The sequence below is a fragment of the Phoenix dactylifera genome, chromosome 14, assembly GCF_009389715.1.
Source record: "Phoenix dactylifera cultivar Barhee BC4 chromosome 14, palm_55x_up_171113_PBpolish2nd_filt_p, whole genome shotgun sequence".
NCBI lineage: Eukaryota > Viridiplantae > Streptophyta > Magnoliopsida > Arecales > Arecaceae > Phoenix > Phoenix dactylifera.
The window spans coordinates 13,047,997-13,066,247 of NC_052405.1; the positions used below are offsets into that span (position 1 = coordinate 13,047,997).

The 18,251-nt window shown below is 36.9% G+C and overlaps 1 protein-coding gene across 5 annotated transcripts; it reads left to right on the forward strand.

Annotated features, from left to right (window-relative positions):
- The first annotated feature begins 8,759 nt into the window (after positions 1-8,759).
- Positions 8,760-16,940, forward strand: LOC103715863 (DNA-directed RNA polymerases II and IV subunit 5A-like). 5 transcript variants are annotated; one of them, XM_026808001.2, is made up of 6 exons: positions 8,760-8,948; positions 9,788-9,867; positions 10,037-10,262; positions 12,954-13,133; positions 13,280-13,393; positions 16,451-16,940. In XM_026808001.2, exons 3-6 carry the CDS (start codon positions 10,068-10,070, stop codon positions 16,574-16,576), a joined length of 615 nt encoding a protein of 204 aa, XP_026663802.1. In that variant the 5' UTR covers positions 8,760-8,948; positions 9,788-9,867; positions 10,037-10,067; the 3' UTR covers positions 16,577-16,940. The 5 variants fall into 5 exon arrangements, with proteins under 5 accessions (XP_026663802.1, XP_026663803.1, XP_008801856.1 ...); XM_026808002.2 differs by having other exon boundaries at positions 9,788-9,859; XM_008803634.4 differs by lacking the exon at positions 9,788-9,867.
- Positions 16,941-18,251: the final 1,311 nt, after the last annotated feature.

An 18,251-nucleotide genomic window follows, 5' to 3' on the forward strand; every position in this document is an offset into this window, starting at 1 on the left:
ATTAAAAAAAATATGATAATTATGTAAAATGTTCAAGTAGATGTAGTAATTTACCTGAGGAGGGATAAATTGATGCAACAAAGATGTAATCTAATCAATCTGAGCTCTCAAAGATTGTATCTCTGCTTCAACTCTTGTATCTCTGCCTTTAGATCATTAACCTCTGCAGTGCTACTACTCCGTCTAGCATATTGAGTATATCTACCCACTGCAGACAACTGAGTGGGGGTAACTCCAATGCCATAACCTCTCACTCGACCATAACGCTCTGAGCCCATCAATTCAGTAAACACCTGAGCTTCGATACATCTGGTGTTGCCGATTGAAGATAACTCTCTGATACGCTCTGAAATAAGGGATGTAGCTCTGTCCTATATCTCTCAAAAACAATCAAATTAATTTTTGAAAAATTGAAATACATAAAAAATTATTGCACAATTATTAATGAATATATACAACTATATCTCTCGACTCCTTCCGGACAAAGCTGCCATCTCAGTGGATGTGAGTCATCTTATAGAACTCCACCTCACCAAGTTTCCTCCCATGGTCTTCCATCTACAATAAAAAGTATATTAAAAGTACTATATATCATGATACCTGCTATATGATACAAGAATTTCAAAGAGTTTCAAAGATATTTACGAATTCAGCTCTAAACCTCGCATAACTCTTCGAGCCTGAAGTATGAGGAACTGTCTGAGATGCTCGTGCAGCTCGACCAATGTCAGAATATGTCTACCACGAAAAAGTAAACATTGTAATATATTAAATGTATTAAACATTATATAAGGTATTGAGAGAGTATATACAACCTGTCCTCTCTCAAAAAACCAATAGTGAACAAGCTCCCTCCACTGATAATGGTATACATCAGGAGGACAAACACGAGCAACCTCCTCCTCTATCATACCCTCGTGCTTCCAGTCGGCTTTCAACTTCGACTTATATTCTTTTCATTTGCGGTTGAGAGACTTTAGCACCCAATCATGGCTCTCTAGAGGGGGCACAAACCTTTTCTACACCAAAGTAAAGAATGTTATAACAATATTAAATCGAAAAATTAAAATTGTAATAGTAAGCAAATTAACATACAATAGGTATCAAATTAACAATATTAAATTCAATTCTTTATCTGTACAACTTTAAGAAGCTCAACTTTATAAGAAGGAAGCATATCATTCCACTTATGATAGTTGAGCGAACACAACTGACCCTTTCTCCTCGAGGTATTTCTCCATCCATAAGATCTAATTTTTTTGTAAATAGGGGTACATACCCGGAGCGAGAAACAACACAATTTAGTGAAAAAAATAAAAAGTCACATGGCGCAAAGAAGAGGCAAACTCGATTGCTCCAAGTGTAGTGGCCGAGGGCACCTCGCTGACATTTGTCCTACTAAAGATCAGTGGAATTTTGAAGAAGATCCTGGCGCTAGTCTTGAAAATTCAGAAGCATCGTTTGATAATATCCCTGCCGCTGAGATCCTTTTCCCTTCCCCTGAAGTCTCTCCTAAGCCCACTGAGGTTGAGGACAAGGAGAAAGTCAATGTGGAAAAACAAATTTTAGAGGTGATACTATCTGAATTTGAGACTATTTTAGTTATTTTTTCTGATGTAACTCCAGAAGAATTGCCCAAGAAAGGTAGTTCAGAAAATTCAGCAAAGATCAACCATGAATTCGGGACCATATTTGCATTGATTGCCAAGGAAGAAGATTTTAAAATTTTAGAAGAGGCGCCATCAGATTTCGAGATGAATAATCTGATTATTAGTCAAAAGCCGAGAGGAGCACAAGCAACACCTTCAACAAGATCTTCAGGTTCTTTGATCGGAGGTGTTTTATGTTAGTCTGAAAAGGTATTCCTTTATTGATTTTCAAGATCCCTTCCTAGAATTCATAAATTTAGATCAAGACGATCAACAGGATATGGCACACCAAGAAGAATATCAGAAATTTTTGGTGAAGTGGAAGAACTGACCCCTTTCAGATTATTCGTAGCTGAAAACAGAGGAGATCTCGTGCCAGAATTTGGATTTGCACGAGCTCTTCAGCCCCAACTCGACGGAGTCGAGTTCTTTTCAGCCGGGGAGAATTGATGCAGGAGCAGGAGCCCGAGTGATCCTAGATGTGCATCGTGTTTGGATTGTTACTTGGATGTGCCCGAATTACAATGGTTTAAGATTTTCAGCACCTAGTTACGTTGGGTTCGAGTATTTTAACACGCAATTACATGGAGTCCTTTTTGTTTGTTTGGGTGTGTTGAGTCATATGGAGATTGAGTCCTTTAGTTTGGTTATGTTGAGTCAATTGGAGTTTGGCTCCCAATGCCATGAAATTACATTGAGTCCATGGCATTGAGGAGTCCTTAAGCGATTAGGAATTGTCTATTTGCTCCATGTGGCGTTTGGGGAAGAGTCCTAGTTGATTTGTGCTCTCTTCCATGTGTCACGAGGAGCCCTAAATTATTTGGAGTTTTGTTTATTAAGTCCGTATGTTGTTTGAAAGAGTCTTAGCTTATTTGGACTCTTAGTCCATGCGTCTTTAAAGAGTCCTTGTTATTTGGTAGTCTTAATTGGTTTAGTGGATTTCGTAAGTTGATTTCGTCAGTTGATTTCATTAGCTGATTTTGTCAGTTGACTTCGTCAGTTGATTTTGTCAGTTGATTTCGTCAAATGATTGACTTGATTTAAAAGAGTTTATATTTAGTTGGAGTCCTAAAATTCTGGTTGTAAGAGTCCATATTTTTTCAACCTCTTACTTTATATAAAGGAGACGTTGAAGAATAAAATTAGAGAACTATTTTGGTTTGCAATTGCTTTGTGATCTGGAGGCGAGAGGCTTCTTCTTTCCCTTGGTGAGACTCCAAAGGCTCTTCTTTCTTCCTAGGTGAGATGCCTTGGAAACCCCTGGTGAGATGCCGAGGTTCTTCATCGGTAGAAGCTGGAAAGGTGAGACTCCTTCTCCTTCTTCATACCAACTCGGAGTTTTTGAGTGAAGATGAGACTCTTTCAATCAAGACCTTGTTATCTTCCTTATATTTTCCTTGCATCCATCATCACTATGCCCTAACTCTAACCCTAGTCCAATTATTTGCTATTTTCTTAACTTGGCTACCATCCATAGAACCCAATCTCTTCATCATCATCATTACCTTCTTCCTTCATCCTTCCATTAATCAAAACCTTAACCGCCACTTGAGAAAAATAAAAGAGAGAACAAAGCTCAGCCCTTCCGTTCGAGTCCACCACATGAACCCCATCCCCGACTGCGTCAATTGGTATCAGAGCAACGATCTCACCTCTAACTGTGTCAATTGGTATCAGAACAACCAGCCCATCTCCGTTCTACGTCAATTGGTATTAGAGCAACCATCCCATCTCCGTTCTGCATCAATATCCGAAGCTTCATCCTCGACGAACGGAACCATTCAAGATATTGAAGTGATTGGGTCATAATGCTTATGTGCTGGAATTACCTGATGATGTTCAAATCAGCCCTATTGTCAATGTTGAAGATTTACAGCTTTATGAAGGACATTATGCTGAAGTTGAAGACACGCCTCCAATACATTTTCTTCCTCGAAGATCAACCCCAAAAGAAGAGATCAAAGATATCTTCGACGATCAGATTGTGTCGACATGCCGAGGAGGTTATCAAAAATTTCTAGTTAAGTGGAAGAACATGCCCCTTTCCGATTGCTCGTGGTTGAAGATCGAAGAGGTTCAATGATTGAACTCGGATCTTTATGAGTTCTATCAGGCTCGTAACTCGACGGAGTCGAGTTTTTCTTCAGCAAGAAAGAATTGATGCAAGAGCAAGGCACCCAATTCTTAGGGCGTGTGCATGAAGTTGGATTTGATTTTTGGTTCGTTTTGTCAATCGAGTCCTTAATTGAGTTGTAGTTTACTGAATTGAGTATTTTAATTGAGTCTATATAATTGATTGCCAAGTGGCATCAAGGGGTCTACATCATGTAGTAAAAAAGAGGACTTGGTCTACTCCTACTTTGATTAGGAGTCTTATTTGATCCCTTGACTTGGTCAAATCCTACTTGGTCCCTTAACTTGGTCAAATCTTACCTTAGTTACGAGTTTAGTCATAAGTCTTAATCTGAGTTTTGTCATAAGACTATTTTTTTATTTTGTTCCAACGCCCCATCTATTTAAAGGATGGACGTTGAAGAATAAAGGCATAATATTTTTGCTTGTAAATTGCTTGTAATCTAGAGGCGAGAGGCTTCTTCTTCTTTGCCTTTAGTAAGACTCCAAAGGCTCTTCTTTTTCCTTTGTGAGACGCCAGAAAAATTCCTTGGATTTTGGGTATAGGTGAGACTCTTATATTCAGCCCATAGTTATTTCCATTACCTTCAACTCGCAGCCCTTTTATTGTTATTATTTTAATCCGTCATTCATCATAAATTTTCTAGATTTTAGACCTCAAACGTAGGCCTTGAATCTTTTATTACCACATCTTAACTCAAATTATCTTTGGGTTCAACCAATTTCAGCCATCTTTCACAAAAATTCAGCAGCACCCACCTCCATTCTGCGTCAATCGTCATTGTCGTCAGTGAAGAGCTTGTCGAGGCATAGAGGGAGGCAAAGTTGGGGAGAAGGTGAGAGAGAGATGGTTGGTCCGATGGAGAATTTCAGTGCAAACTAGATCCAACCACCAACTAGGTAGGAGGGCCAATGTGCTCGTCCTTGTCCTTGAAGCAAATGTGAGGAGCTTAGGTAGAGATTATGAGGAGGTCAGGTGGAGGGTATAAGAGGGGTGAAAATCTATTTTTAAAAATAAAAGTAAATATCTTTTACTTCTAATTTTCTATAAATAATAAAAATAATTTTTAAAATAGAAATAGAGTAATCAAATATATTTTTGCATTGAATTCTATATTTTTTGTTAAAAAAACAAATTAATTTTTTATTTTAAATTTTAAAAAACAAAGATTTTTATTTTTAGTTTTTTGAAATATGCAACCGGTTACCAAAAATTATCATAACCAGAAAATATAGTTTTGACTCTTTGAAAATTGATATTTACCTATCATCACCCTCACCATCCACCAGCAAGCCACCACTACTAGCTGCCACCTCCACTTGCCACCGATCATTGCTAGCCACCCATTGGTGTCGTTGCATTGTCGTTTACTACTATCTGTTGGTGCGTAGCCAATCGTCCTCATCACCGTCGACCATGATCTATCATCAATTATCACTACCACTAGCAATCACTGATCTTTGTACGCCACCAATCACCAATGTTGATCTAATGCCAGCAGATAGTTAGAACACTTGCAATGATATATTTTTCGGTTGCTTAGGATAATCGAGTAAGAGAAAAAGATAAGTCGACTATGTCTCCCTAGGGCTACCTACCTCACTACATAGATTTTAAAATACCTAATTTCTCTTACATAGAGAAATTCAAGAGATTAAAAATGGTTCCAATGCATTAATGGCATTAAGATCTCTTAACCTGATAGAATAATGGTATCCTAACCATGGAAAACCTATTGGGCTCATCAAACCTAGTAAGGGTTAGTAAAATAAAATTAGATTTTTTTGACTACTAATGATCCAATAATTCCGACAAAAAAGCAAAAAAACTAATTAGGGTACATTGGAGCCTACGCAGCAAATTGAAACCCAACGCGAGTCCAACTAGACTCAACCCGGTTCAAAAATAATCATAAAAAAATTAAAAACTTTGAATGTCTAGATCATTTCAAAATAAAATATCAAAAATAGCCAAATATTTAGAGATGTCAACCGCAACCATAACCATAAGAGAGATCTAACTCAAATAACAGTTACATTAACAAGTAACAAAAGACAATAAAAAAAGTTCCTGCAAAAAAGAAAAAAAAAGATGTAAATACGTGACGAACGGCATAAATTAACAATTGGAGCAGGTACCATAATTGACAAGGAGAAAAACTTAGATATCCAATTTATACTTAAGAATACATAACTCTTGTTTTATTTTTTAAGTATTTTTATCTATGGCATGAAAGTGTTAAATAGTAAATTACAAGAGCCAACCAATACTGGGAGCACATCAAAATAATGTCCTTAGGCATGATACTGTAAGTTCAGATCAGTAATGACAGTTGGTAATTGATACTTTGACTTTTCAAAAATTAACATTCAAAAATTTTGACTAGAAGTTCAATAAAACAAAGGAAAATAGATTTATAATCCTTGTTAATCAAAAGCAAAAATGCTAAACAACTGACTTCAAAAATAACATTTTAAATAAGTGGCAAGGTTGTTGTGTCTACAGGCGCTTATGAGGACAAATCGTATGACTTGATCTATAAGTATCATAAGGTGGAAAAAAAGAACTTTTGCACTCTTCTCACTCTTCTCTCCTTCTTACTTCTTGGAAGAATTTAAGAACCTCCCTATTTTCAGCTTCAGTATCATATACACCACATTATAAATCACACACAAACATATGCAAACATCATCTATGAAATATTATGTAAGTAGGATGGTTGTTGCATGGTCCTAATGTTGGTTGTCATACTTGTTTCACTATGCATATGATTGACATTGCTTTCACAGGTTTTTGGATGGTGGTGATTAGGGGCCGAACCTCGATTATATGTGTGTATGTATATATGTATCATATGAGTATATATAAGTTAGAGAAAGTCAGTAGAGACATGATTTATTTATATTGTTAAATAAATTTAAAAAAACAAACAAATCTATATTATATAAAATGATGATTTCAAAATCAAGGTTTTATGCTATGCATCTTAAGAATACAATACTTATCCGTCCAAGCTCTCTTCTTTTTTTTTTTAATAAGATTGCATGTTTGACATATTACACTTAAATAAATTGGATCCTTTCTCCTTGTATTTGGACTATCAAAATAAATTAGACTCTCAAAGTCAACTCTTAGACTCATCAGACTCATCGGATCTTTGACACGTCTATGGTTTGTGTTGAGCTCAGAGCTACATGGGAAGGAGTCATCTATGCGAGGCAGGTGCTGGATGCGGACCGCATTGTACTTAAGGGAGACCCGGCCACGGTGATAGAGTGGATCCGGGGTCAGGGTCTCAACGCGAGTTCGAATTTGCTGCTACGTGATGTTCGCAGCATTTTAGACGAAGATGACCTTTCGTGGGCCACACATGTCTATAGAGAGGCAAACAACGTGGCCGAGTGGGTGGCCTCATTTGTGGCCCACCACTCAGAAGGATTCATCTGGGGTGACCATACGTCTGTGTCCCAGTCTTTGTGTTATTTGCTTTTTTTTGATTTTGTTGGTTATATCTACGTCCGGTGTGTGTGAGGTACCGTTGTACCAAAAAAAAAAAAAAAGCGGGATGCTAGTTTCTAGCAGTAATATCTGAGTTTTGGTGCTACGTAAGAGCTTATAGGTATGCCTTTTATGCTTGTAAATACAATACTATTTATCTCTGCTTGACATGTCCCAAAGAAAATAACTGGTGTAGCTTTTTTTAATTATATATAATTATGTGCATCACGCGTACTGAACTCTAGTATATATTAAGAAGAAATGGTCTACTTATAAGTTTGCGCCCACTGAGATAAAACATTTTCTTTTTGTTAGTTTTAAACTATTGTGATTCTTATTGTTTTACTTGATTTTATTTTCTATATAAAGAAATATGAATGGTTTCCAAGTTCCAACACCAGTATTTAGAAATGAAATGGTGAAACCGTGGTTTCAAAATTACTCATCCGGTATTCATACTATTTCATGCATGAATAAAATATATAAAATTATTTTATATATTTGTAATTTCATATCATTTCAAAAATTAATAATTTTTAAAACAATTCATAAAAGATGGCGAGTAAAATATTTATTGAATATTTACAGTTCACCGGATCCAACAATTAGAAAGCTACCACATCACCTAAATAGAAAGAGAAAAAATAAACTAATAAATAACAAAAACCACTTTCCCCTCATTCTCCTTAAGACTGTAAATGGGTTGGTTTGAATTGTGACATGATATAACTTGATCAGACCAATTTAGACTTGACCCAATGCATTCTCGAAGACTCGTTCCACATTTCGGGTCGGACCTGGATTTCATAAACTTTGATCCAACCTAATCTGCACACTATATAGGCTTATGTGGATCTTTCTATTAGTTACCGAATCAAATCCGACTCGAATTGACTTGAATTTTTTTTTAAGTGATTCATTATTATTTTTTTTAAGTGAAAAGTGTTCAAACTAATCTCACTATATTAGAAAAGGCCACCTTATTAACCTCTTGTCCTTGAAGTAGATTACAGTTCTAAATAAGCATTCATTTATTTAAAAGTAAAAATAAATATTTTTTTATTAAATCTTGCTAGTAAATAAATGTATGTTTAGACTTGATTCGGAATTTCGGATCCCAGCCAGATCTGGACAGAGTATTTTAGGTTGGGTCCTGGATTCTGACCCAAGCTAAACAACTTGCTAGATATAAAATATTTTCCATGGATCCAACCCGCCAATCAATTACTGGATTAAGTCCGAATCAAGACCGTCGGGTCGGGTCGGGTCGGGTCGGGTCAAGCATATTCCGGTCTGGCCTGACCGCTAGCAGAGCTCTACTCTTCTAAAACGAGCCCGTTATGCGAACGTCAATTGAATGACGTGGCAGCATTCTAATGGGGCGCAATCGGTGGATTCTAGTCCGCGCGATCCACCGATTCCAGACCCCACCCCCCGATCCAGATCTGCACTCTGGCTTAAACAGTTGAGCCCCCCTAAACCTCTCTATTCTCTCTTTCTCGCGGCCGCCTCTCTGTTTTCCAGAAGCTGTGCTGCTCGCAGTTCTCCACCGTTTTCCTCGCTTCACTTCACGCCTTCGCTCTCAGTTTACGAAGCCTCGCCCTCTCCTCCCTCGCCTGGCGGCCGCTGTAGCCCGGCCTGTTACTTCGGCTTAACAAGGACGCAAGGTATTGCACTCTTTTGTTAGATTCCTGCACGCAGTCCAGAGATTGCGGTGTTGGATGGAATTTGTGGAGATTTAGGTGGATTTTTTTTAATTTTTCGCTATTTTAATTGCTTGTTCTAGTTTTCTCTTCCAAGTTTGGATTTTTGTTGGCTCTGTTTTTGATAGTCTTTCTCTGAAGCGTGTTTGAAGTCCAGGGTTAGGGTTTTAGATTGGATTTCGACAGATTTAGGTGGTTTATTTGTTTAATCTGTTCGCATTTCAGTTTCCATATATGTTTTCACTTCGTTTTTTGGTCTGGCTGTCTGTTTTCCGGATGCTTTCTTAGAAGCGTGCTTGACGTATAGGGTTAGGGTTTTATAGGGATTTTGGTGGCTTTTCCTTGAATCTCTTCACCAGTTTAGTTGCTCTCTATGTTTTCGCTTCCAAGTTTGGATTTTTTAAGCCATTCTTTCTTTGAAGGTTGTTAGCAGTCCAGGGTTAGGGTTGTTGCGATAGATTTTGTAGAGTTTTAAGTTGGTTTCCCTTTAATAACCCCGCCATTCTCATTGCGATATATGTTTTGGTCTGATGGTTTTTAGTTTATTCTCTTCACAATTTCAATCGCCATATATGTTTTTCCTTCCAAGCTTGGATTTTTCTTCTTACCTATTGGAATCATTATCTGCACGTTGTAAGTTTTTGGATTAAATTTATAAGGGTTTATGATACAGTTCTATTCTAAATACGAGACTCACGCCGCCACAGACTCTTAAGTACCCGTCGTCCATATTTTTCGTTTTCCTAGTTTCTTAGTACTTGTAGAACTAGTTATTTTTCTCGTTTTTGGCTATAATCATATAGGCCTTATGAGCTACGGATCCAAGCGCTGGATTAATAAAATTTCGCTATTGGCTTTGGAGATCCCTCGAAGTGGTTGGACGGTTGTTCTTTCACTCTTCTAATTTTTTCTTTATTTCTCTGCTGAAAATACCATTTGTGGGAACTGGGTTTCCATCAGTTCAGGTGTATTTTTTCTCGACCCTTTTAATAATCATATATGATTTTCCCTTTCATTTATTTGGTATTCCTATTCTGATTTGAAATATGAAGGGACTAAATTTAGGACGGTGAGGAGGAGGAGATGTCTGAAGATGATATTGGCAGGCTATTTCGGATACGAAGGACAGTGATGCAGATGCTGAGGGACCGTGGTTATCTTGTTCTTGACCTTGAGATTAACATGAACAAGAACCAGTTCCTGGAGAAGTTTGGTGAAGGTGTGAAGCGGGATGACCTGGTTATCAATAAGGCCAAGAAGAATGATCCTGCTGATCAGGTCCATCCCTTTCCTTTCAGAAAGATTCCACTTTTGATACGTTTTAGATTCTTGCTTGAAGAATTCTTTATCAAATTTTGAGATTGAATTATAACTACTTTCTGCCATAGTACTGTAATCACATGGTGCTTTAAAATCGGGTTTTTTGAGCCCTTTTCAAGACACTATCAAAACATGAGATTGCCAGATAACTATTTTGTGATTCTAGGCTATTACATTTCCTTGTGCACCTATCATACTCATTGATGTTTAATTTTCTCTTTGTGATGTTTGCTGGAACCTGCCACAGTTCTGTTCCTCTTCATAGGCATCCAATCTATGGTTTTTCCTGTTCACAGGGCTCTCTCTCTCTCTCAATCTTAAGTCTGCTGCCTATGCTGTGATGTTCAAGCTTTAGAGCTTTTATGATTTATTTTTTTTAATTGTGCGCTACATTGTGCTTGGAGGTAACCATTCATGACCATTTAGTTCCTTTTAAGTGGTAAATTATAACAGGGCCCATAAAGTGTTTTAAATCCTAAATTGAGTGGCCTCCCTTCTTGGTGTCATTATGTGGTAGAACCTACATATTGTTCAATAAGAAGACACTGGATGTTTTCTAGGGGCTCGTTTGGTTCACGGGAAAAGAAGGGGAGAAAGTGTGGTCAACGGGAAAGTAATGAGATGCCTCTTGTTTGGTTGGAGTTTTCAAAGGAGAGAGAAGGGAAAGTTATATTCCCATGGGAACGTGATTCCCACATTTCATGGGAAAGTCTTTCCCATGAGAAACATGGGAAAGTTACTTTCCCATGAGGCGGGAATCACTCCATTTTTACTTTTTCCCAAAAAGTCCTTTCAGCATTAAAGAAGCATTAAAGAGGCATTAAAAACCTAATTTTTATTAAGGGCATAATAGGAATTATATATAACTTTCCTAGGAAAGTGGATGGCCAACCAAACATAAGCACCTTGGAAATTTGTCACTTTCCCATGATCAACCAAACGAACCAAAAGTACTTTCCTAGGCATCCTCTTCCTAGGAATTTGTTTCCCAGGAATCATATTCCTAGGAAGGAAAATGCTTCCCGCGAACCAAACGAGCCCTAGATGGCCCTGGAATTGCTGAAATGGTGGCTATGGGCATGCTTGCTTGTTGTCAACATTTGAAGTATGCTATGCTGCACCATAGGCTCCCAATGATGAGAAATACGCATATGCCCTTTTTTATCCCCAAAGATGCAATTGTTATGATCAAGTCTAACCTGGTTCCATATTTTCTTATTCAATTCATCTTCATCATCATTTTCCAAATATGATGATTTTATGACTTACATATTGTTTTTTGAAGTAAATAAGTTTTGATGTTCTATTCTCTTTGATGGTATTTTCAATACAATTTATTCATAGTTTTAAATGATTATTTGATGAGTTGAATGTTTTTGCATATAAGGTTCGATAAAATTCTTAAGTTGTTTTCTTTTTATTTTACTTTCTTATTTATGGTGAAGTTTCCATTTGATTCATATAATCATATGTATTTTCTCCAATTTTCTTGAATGTGAGAAGTATTTCTGTTAATTATTGCTTTCCCCAAAAGTCACTTATTAAGTTTCGCTTGTTTTAGGTCGTCTGTGATGCAACATATCAAGTACTCAACTCTTAAATTAGAGCTTCCCCTCAAACTTGGTCAACTAATTATGTTTCCCAACACTGTCACATGCTTTTAGTAACTATGCAAAAAAATGTCACTATAACCAACAAACTTATTTTTATCAATCTGAAGTTGGGCCACACCATCCGTTACTGTCTAGTCTGCATTTTCTGTCAGTGGGAGTTTTTCCTTCAACCTACAACTTAGTTCTATCCCTGGATGATTGTTGCTACTCTTTTCCATTCTTTCTACGTAAATCCGAGCCCCTCACCTTCAAATGATTTCATTTGGTCTTTGTTGCATATGACCACACCATTGCCATTGCTTGTCTAAGATATTACTTTTTGTTTGTTTAATATGTTATATTTCTTTCAGTGATTTATTTGACTGCTTTTTTTCCTAAACAGGAATAATAGGAGAATTAAATTAGGGAGATGGTCCTAGAAATGCCTATTTAACTTCATTTTTGGCTTACTAGCTTTTGGCTTTTTGCAATGCAGATTCTAAGTAAAACAACTGCAACATCTCATTTTGTAGACAAAATTTATCAACTTGAGCGTATGTAATTGCTAGCAACAAGCAACTGTTATTGTTTGAGATTTCTAGATATGTGGACAAACTTCAAGTCTTACTGTATACCCCCATTTAATATTCTTTAATCTAGAACACTGATCCTTTGTGTTTGGATATTTCTTGTTGACCAATATTTGAAGTGTGATTTTCAATCATTAGCTATGGTTAAATAATGGCTCTTATGTTCCAATAGAAATCTTTATACATTGACCGTTTTGGGGAGGAACTTAATATTTTCGGATATCTATGTAGTACATAACCTTGATACTTCTAAGTGTTAATGAGTGATATTAGAATTTCTTAGAATAGACATCTAAAACGACTGGACATTGGGGTGCATATATATTAGACTGCTTATCCATGCCTAAATTTAGGTCGTCATGGGAAAAACATGTGGCGATGCTATTTGTCAAACTTTCAGTGTGGCTCATTTGAAATTGTTTCTTTTCTTTTCTCACCTTCCTTTGGTTCTTTTTTTGTGGAACCAGATTTATGTTTTCTTTCCAAATGATGCAAAAGTAGGCGTTAAACAAATAAAGCAATATGTTGAGCGGATGAAAGCAGAGAATGTCGTTAGAGGAATATTAGTTGTTCAGCAAGCTCTGACTCCATTTGCAAAACAATCGCTGACAGAAGTAGCTCAGAAGTATTTGTTGGAGGTTTTTCAGGTGAATTTATTCCCATTTTTTGTTATCAACCATTGTTAAAAGGACAAAGGAGTTCCCATGTTGTGGTTTCTAACCTTTGTTTGTTTTTCTTTATACAGCAAAATTTTTATTTGATTTTATTGTGATGTGTACAAAATGAAATGCAGGACGCTGAGCTTTTGGTCAACATTAAGGATCATGTACTTGTTCCCGAACATCAGGTGCTGACAAGTGAGGAAAAGAAAACATTATTGGAGCGTTATACTCTAAAAGAAACTCAGGTAGCTGAGCTCTTGATTTTCTTATGTAGACAATGTTATGTCTTGTTGTAGATTGTGATGCCTTCATCCTTTGTAAGCATGCTACCTTTGTTCTAGTTGCATTAGATTAGTATCATGCCTTGGTTGTTTAGAAGCTGTTGAATTTCTGTTTTCGAGATTTAAGCCAGAAGTATATCAAATAAGAGCCAGGCTGTTGGTTGGAGGGGAAAATGTAGATATCAACAGTAGTCTAAAAAACCGATTACATTTCATCTACTTGCCTCTTTAGACAATTAAGTTTGTATTTGTGGTCTATTTAGTTTCTTTTGAGTCTATAATTTTCGTGGTCTCTCGTTGCGACAAGCACATCAAAGTAAGAGGTCTCTGAAAGGAAATAAGTGACATAATGTGTCAATTACCTTGGAGACCTATGTAGAGACACCCATAAAATTTTTTAAAAAATAATCCAATAATACTTTATCTTCTTTTTCATTTTATCGCCACCATTTTCCATGGTTTTCCTTTATTGCTAGGGACCACCTTCTCCCATGTAACTGCCACCAGGATTGCCAACCCTGATCGAATCCACCATCATGACACTCCTCATTGCTCATTTATCACTTTAAAATTCTTTTTTGTGACAAAATTAATTCTCTTCCTTCTCATCCAATAAATACTATTATGTCTTTTTTATCTTTCAATGGTGTCATTGCTAAAATTTCCTTCTTAGAAATATTGTTTTATCCTTAGATGAGAGCATCTTCCTTCGCTACTAATGAAGCTCTCTCTTTTTTTTTAAACATCAATAGACTATCTGCTTGGTTAAAGACATGAACTGGGTTGGTTAAGGTCAAGCCCCTACATCTTGCAAGATTTAGTGGGTGCTTGGGAGGAAAATAAATAAACCTGTCTTTGACAAAGCATGATGAAGTGGATGCTGTGTTGGATGGTGGAAGTCTATGATATGAATATTGGGCTGTTTGCTTGCATACATTCATGTGCAAGTGCACAAATAAGCATGCTTTATTGAGTAGTTTAAGGGTTGGTGGAAAACTATGATATGAACTAGTGGGGTGTTTGCTTGCATGTGTTCTTTAGTGTTTGCGTGCATCATGCGCTCGTCATTTTCTTATAAGAAGTTTTTTCTCTTCAAATTGCCACATGTACATGCTTTTGATTTGTTAGATTAAACTTTTTGATGATCTGGTGGATGGGGGCCAGTTGGTGGTTATATGGATATTTTTAACAAGTCCCAAGTTCTTTATTTCTTCAATATAATTGACATGCTTGTTTTTTTTTTTTTTGGTTGCTGGAGGGGGGGAGCTTTTTCCAAAAGCAAAAATTAAGTTTTTTATAGTCATAAGTGAATGGACTAACTTGTTATTTGATGTAACTTTTTGCTTTTTGAAAATAAACCTATTCTAGTCTAACTTAAACTTTGATTCCCATTAGGTACCTGACTAAGTGGGTGATAATCCTTTGTTGTGTATGTGAGCTCTTCTCTAAGGAAAGCATCACCATTTTTCATCATCTTCTTCATCATCATTATCATTATCCAAGCCTTTTCCCATCACTTATGGTGTTGGTGATGGAGCATGACCCTACGTTAAGTTGTTCCCATCGAAGGATTCAGCAAATTCTATGATCGGCTGTCAACTTGAATTCTCTATAATTTGGTACCAAATTTCTAGTGAAGGCATTAAGACATTTAGCCCGTGTCCTTATCACACCCACTCATTCCAAAAAAAAACACACCCCAAAAAATAAATAAAAGGAAGTGCACTTGATACATCGTATTTTCATCATAAGGTGCAAGAGTTATTGAGTGTGGAGAAGAACCAAAAAGTTTTATATCTGTGCACATTCTGTACTGTGTATGTGACATATTAAGGCATGCTGTACGCTTACTTTCATTTAGTCAGAAAGGAAAGGTTACCTCATCTCCAAAAAGGGGTTAGTCCTGATTTTTATGAGATTAGCAGTGGAATATGACTTTTCTCCGGAGATTACACACACCCACACACACTAGTGGACCCTATATATGCTAAGGAAGGAGGCAAGGCAAACTTGTATATGCTTTGGTTGTTTCAATATAAAGTCTTCTATATGAACTGTTAAACATAACTTACACTACAAAATATCGTGGCAGCCACATTATTATCTGGTCATTGGCTGAGATTATGCAGTTGCACACTAACCTGCTACTGTTCTGTCCAAATTAAATAATTTGAGTAGACAATTCTTCATGAAACAATTACATGACCTCTGCTTTCAAGAACAACGTATTCATTTTATTGTATTGTGTTTCATTCAAAAGCAGCTAAATAGCTGCTGTTGAATTGTGTATATGTATATGCAAGTTCCCTGATAGATCAAGCCCAACTCTGCATGCACTTGTCAAATTAGTAGTTAGCAAGCCAAGTTCTGCACATGTTTCCCAGACAAATCCGAGTCCAAGTCTGCATTTACTTGACGCTACAGTCATGTATTACCAAGACGTTCTTTGCAAATTGATGAACCTTTTTCAGCTCTGACATGATTCTTTAGTTTTGCAATAAATCTTGCATCCCATGATTGTACAATATGTATTTTCAGCACTTATTGTTATGAACATCTTGTCCTATTAGCATGATTGATATGGTCTTAAACCACTGCTTCATATTTCTCATCTTTTTTCTTAAAAAAAATCGTCTGGACATGGCCTATGTGTGCCGAACAAGTTCATGGCATGCCATTAGTTTGTGCTGGCCACAGTGAGATATGCTGTGCTCTAAACCTGATCCTCATGCTGACCTATTTAGTAGATATACTTTCTGTGACCTGCGCATGTGGGCATGCAAAACACAGGAGCCCATTTCCAATACAAAACTCTGATCCCAGATAGATGGATAGCCCTCTTAGGTTTTTTTTTTTGTTTTGTTTTGTTTTGGCCTTGGAGCAAATTGTACAACAGGTTCCTGCAGTAGTTGATCATTATGATTTTAATTTTAAATTTGATGTTGAAGCATATTTTCAATTTTCGAATCATAGATTTATGTAAGCTAATGTGATTGTTTGTTCTGATTGGTTGTGTTTCAGCTACCTCGAATTCAAGTTACTGATCCAGTTGCCAGATACTATGGCCTGAAGCGTGGACAAGTGGTCAAGATCATCCGACCCAGTGAGACTGCAGGTAGATATGTGACATATCGGTATGTCGTGTGAGTTATGCCATAGCTAGAAATCCTCTGGTGATGCTGCTTTTGGTAAACCCAAGCTAAAGACTTATAATATGTAGCTATTTATGCACTCTAGCCTAATGATGTTTAAGATCCTTGTCTGACTTAAATATCCTCGTTTCCCTCCTATGTTAGTTACTGAAGTCATATACCTTCTTTGTTGGCATAAGACCTAAATGTAATCTGTCCATCATAACCGTGTGATCAGTGGGTTTTGTCCGGAAGTTGAGAAGCAACGAATAAAGCCCTCAATCCTGCCATTATAAGTATATATGGTGGATATGGTGGTTTTGTTTTTCTGGTGCTTCAAACATTAATTAGTTTCCAGTAGTTTATTTCATGCAAGGTAAGCTAAGCCAGACTGCTATCTTTTTGCTCTCTTGTGGATTGTTTGTGCTAAAAAGATAGTTCTAGACTTCTAGTGGTAAACCAGACCTGCGGCTCTTTTGAGATTAAAAAGGCTCTCTTTGCATAAAAAGTGGATTGATTTGCTTAATTACAAGTCTGTTACTCTATCAGCTAGATAAATTGCCAAAGTGGTTGCCATCATCTCTCTTTGGCAAGAAAGATGTTTCAGAAGATCGCGGATTCGCGGTGTGATATGTTCTCGATGGCTTCCTTTCTATTAGTATGTGGATGGAATCTCTTGCTGAGGATGATATTGTACATTGTTAATTATACTAACCCTTGTGAGCTACCCTGATTCTTATTTCCACTTTGGTACGACCAAGTTTAGGTGACTTAATATGATACCAAATGTTGAAGTTAATAGCAATAATGTTGTGGTTGATATTCTTATTTCCACCTCCAACCATCATTTATTATATTTCTTCTGCTGCTTCGTTTTGTTATGCCTTTTTTTTTTTTTTTTCTGTTTAAAGTTTTTTGCCCTTTCACTATCTCTAGTTTTTCATATGCAAGTTTGACAGGTACTTGAACTCAGACCTAATCCCCTCTGTAGGGTCCAAGTCTGGGTTTGGATGGTACCTGGACCCGACCTGATAGCATCTTTACTCTCTGCTAAGAAAACGTTGAAGTGGTTAGCGTCATGGTGATCTATCTTTAAATTGTAAAATCTTAAATTTTTCTGATCTGTGAGAATAAAAAGTTATTATCATATTATGCTTGGCTTATAAGAGCGGCAGAGACATTGGATTCTCATAGTCAAGTAGCATGCCAACCAAAGTATGACGACTGATTAAACCAATGTTCATAATCTACCAATGGAGTGATATTTGAAGAAAAAGCAATGTAAGGTTGGCCATATGGAGATGGGCCTGGGTCGGTGATTACTTCTTCTGGAGAAAGGAGTACTTAGGAAGATGCTGCCAAAATATTGCTCCCTGTGAAAGGTATTTTCAGGTGGTGCTGAGAGTTTTTAATTTGCAATCTTTAATTTTTTATTTTTAATTTTTTTTAAAATGAAAATGAAAAACCTGATAGGTATTGGTGGAAGTAGCAACGGACAGTGGTGACAGCAGTGGCAATGATGGTCGTTGCAGCGATGGTGGCAATGGTTATGAGAGAGGTGGAGATAGAAGTGATGGTTATGGTGGAGGCTGAGGATAGTGGTGAGATGGCCATGATGGCTATGACAATGGTGAGATACCCTTTCAGTCGAGTCGAATGGTAGGGAATCGCAATAAAGCGCATAGTAAGAA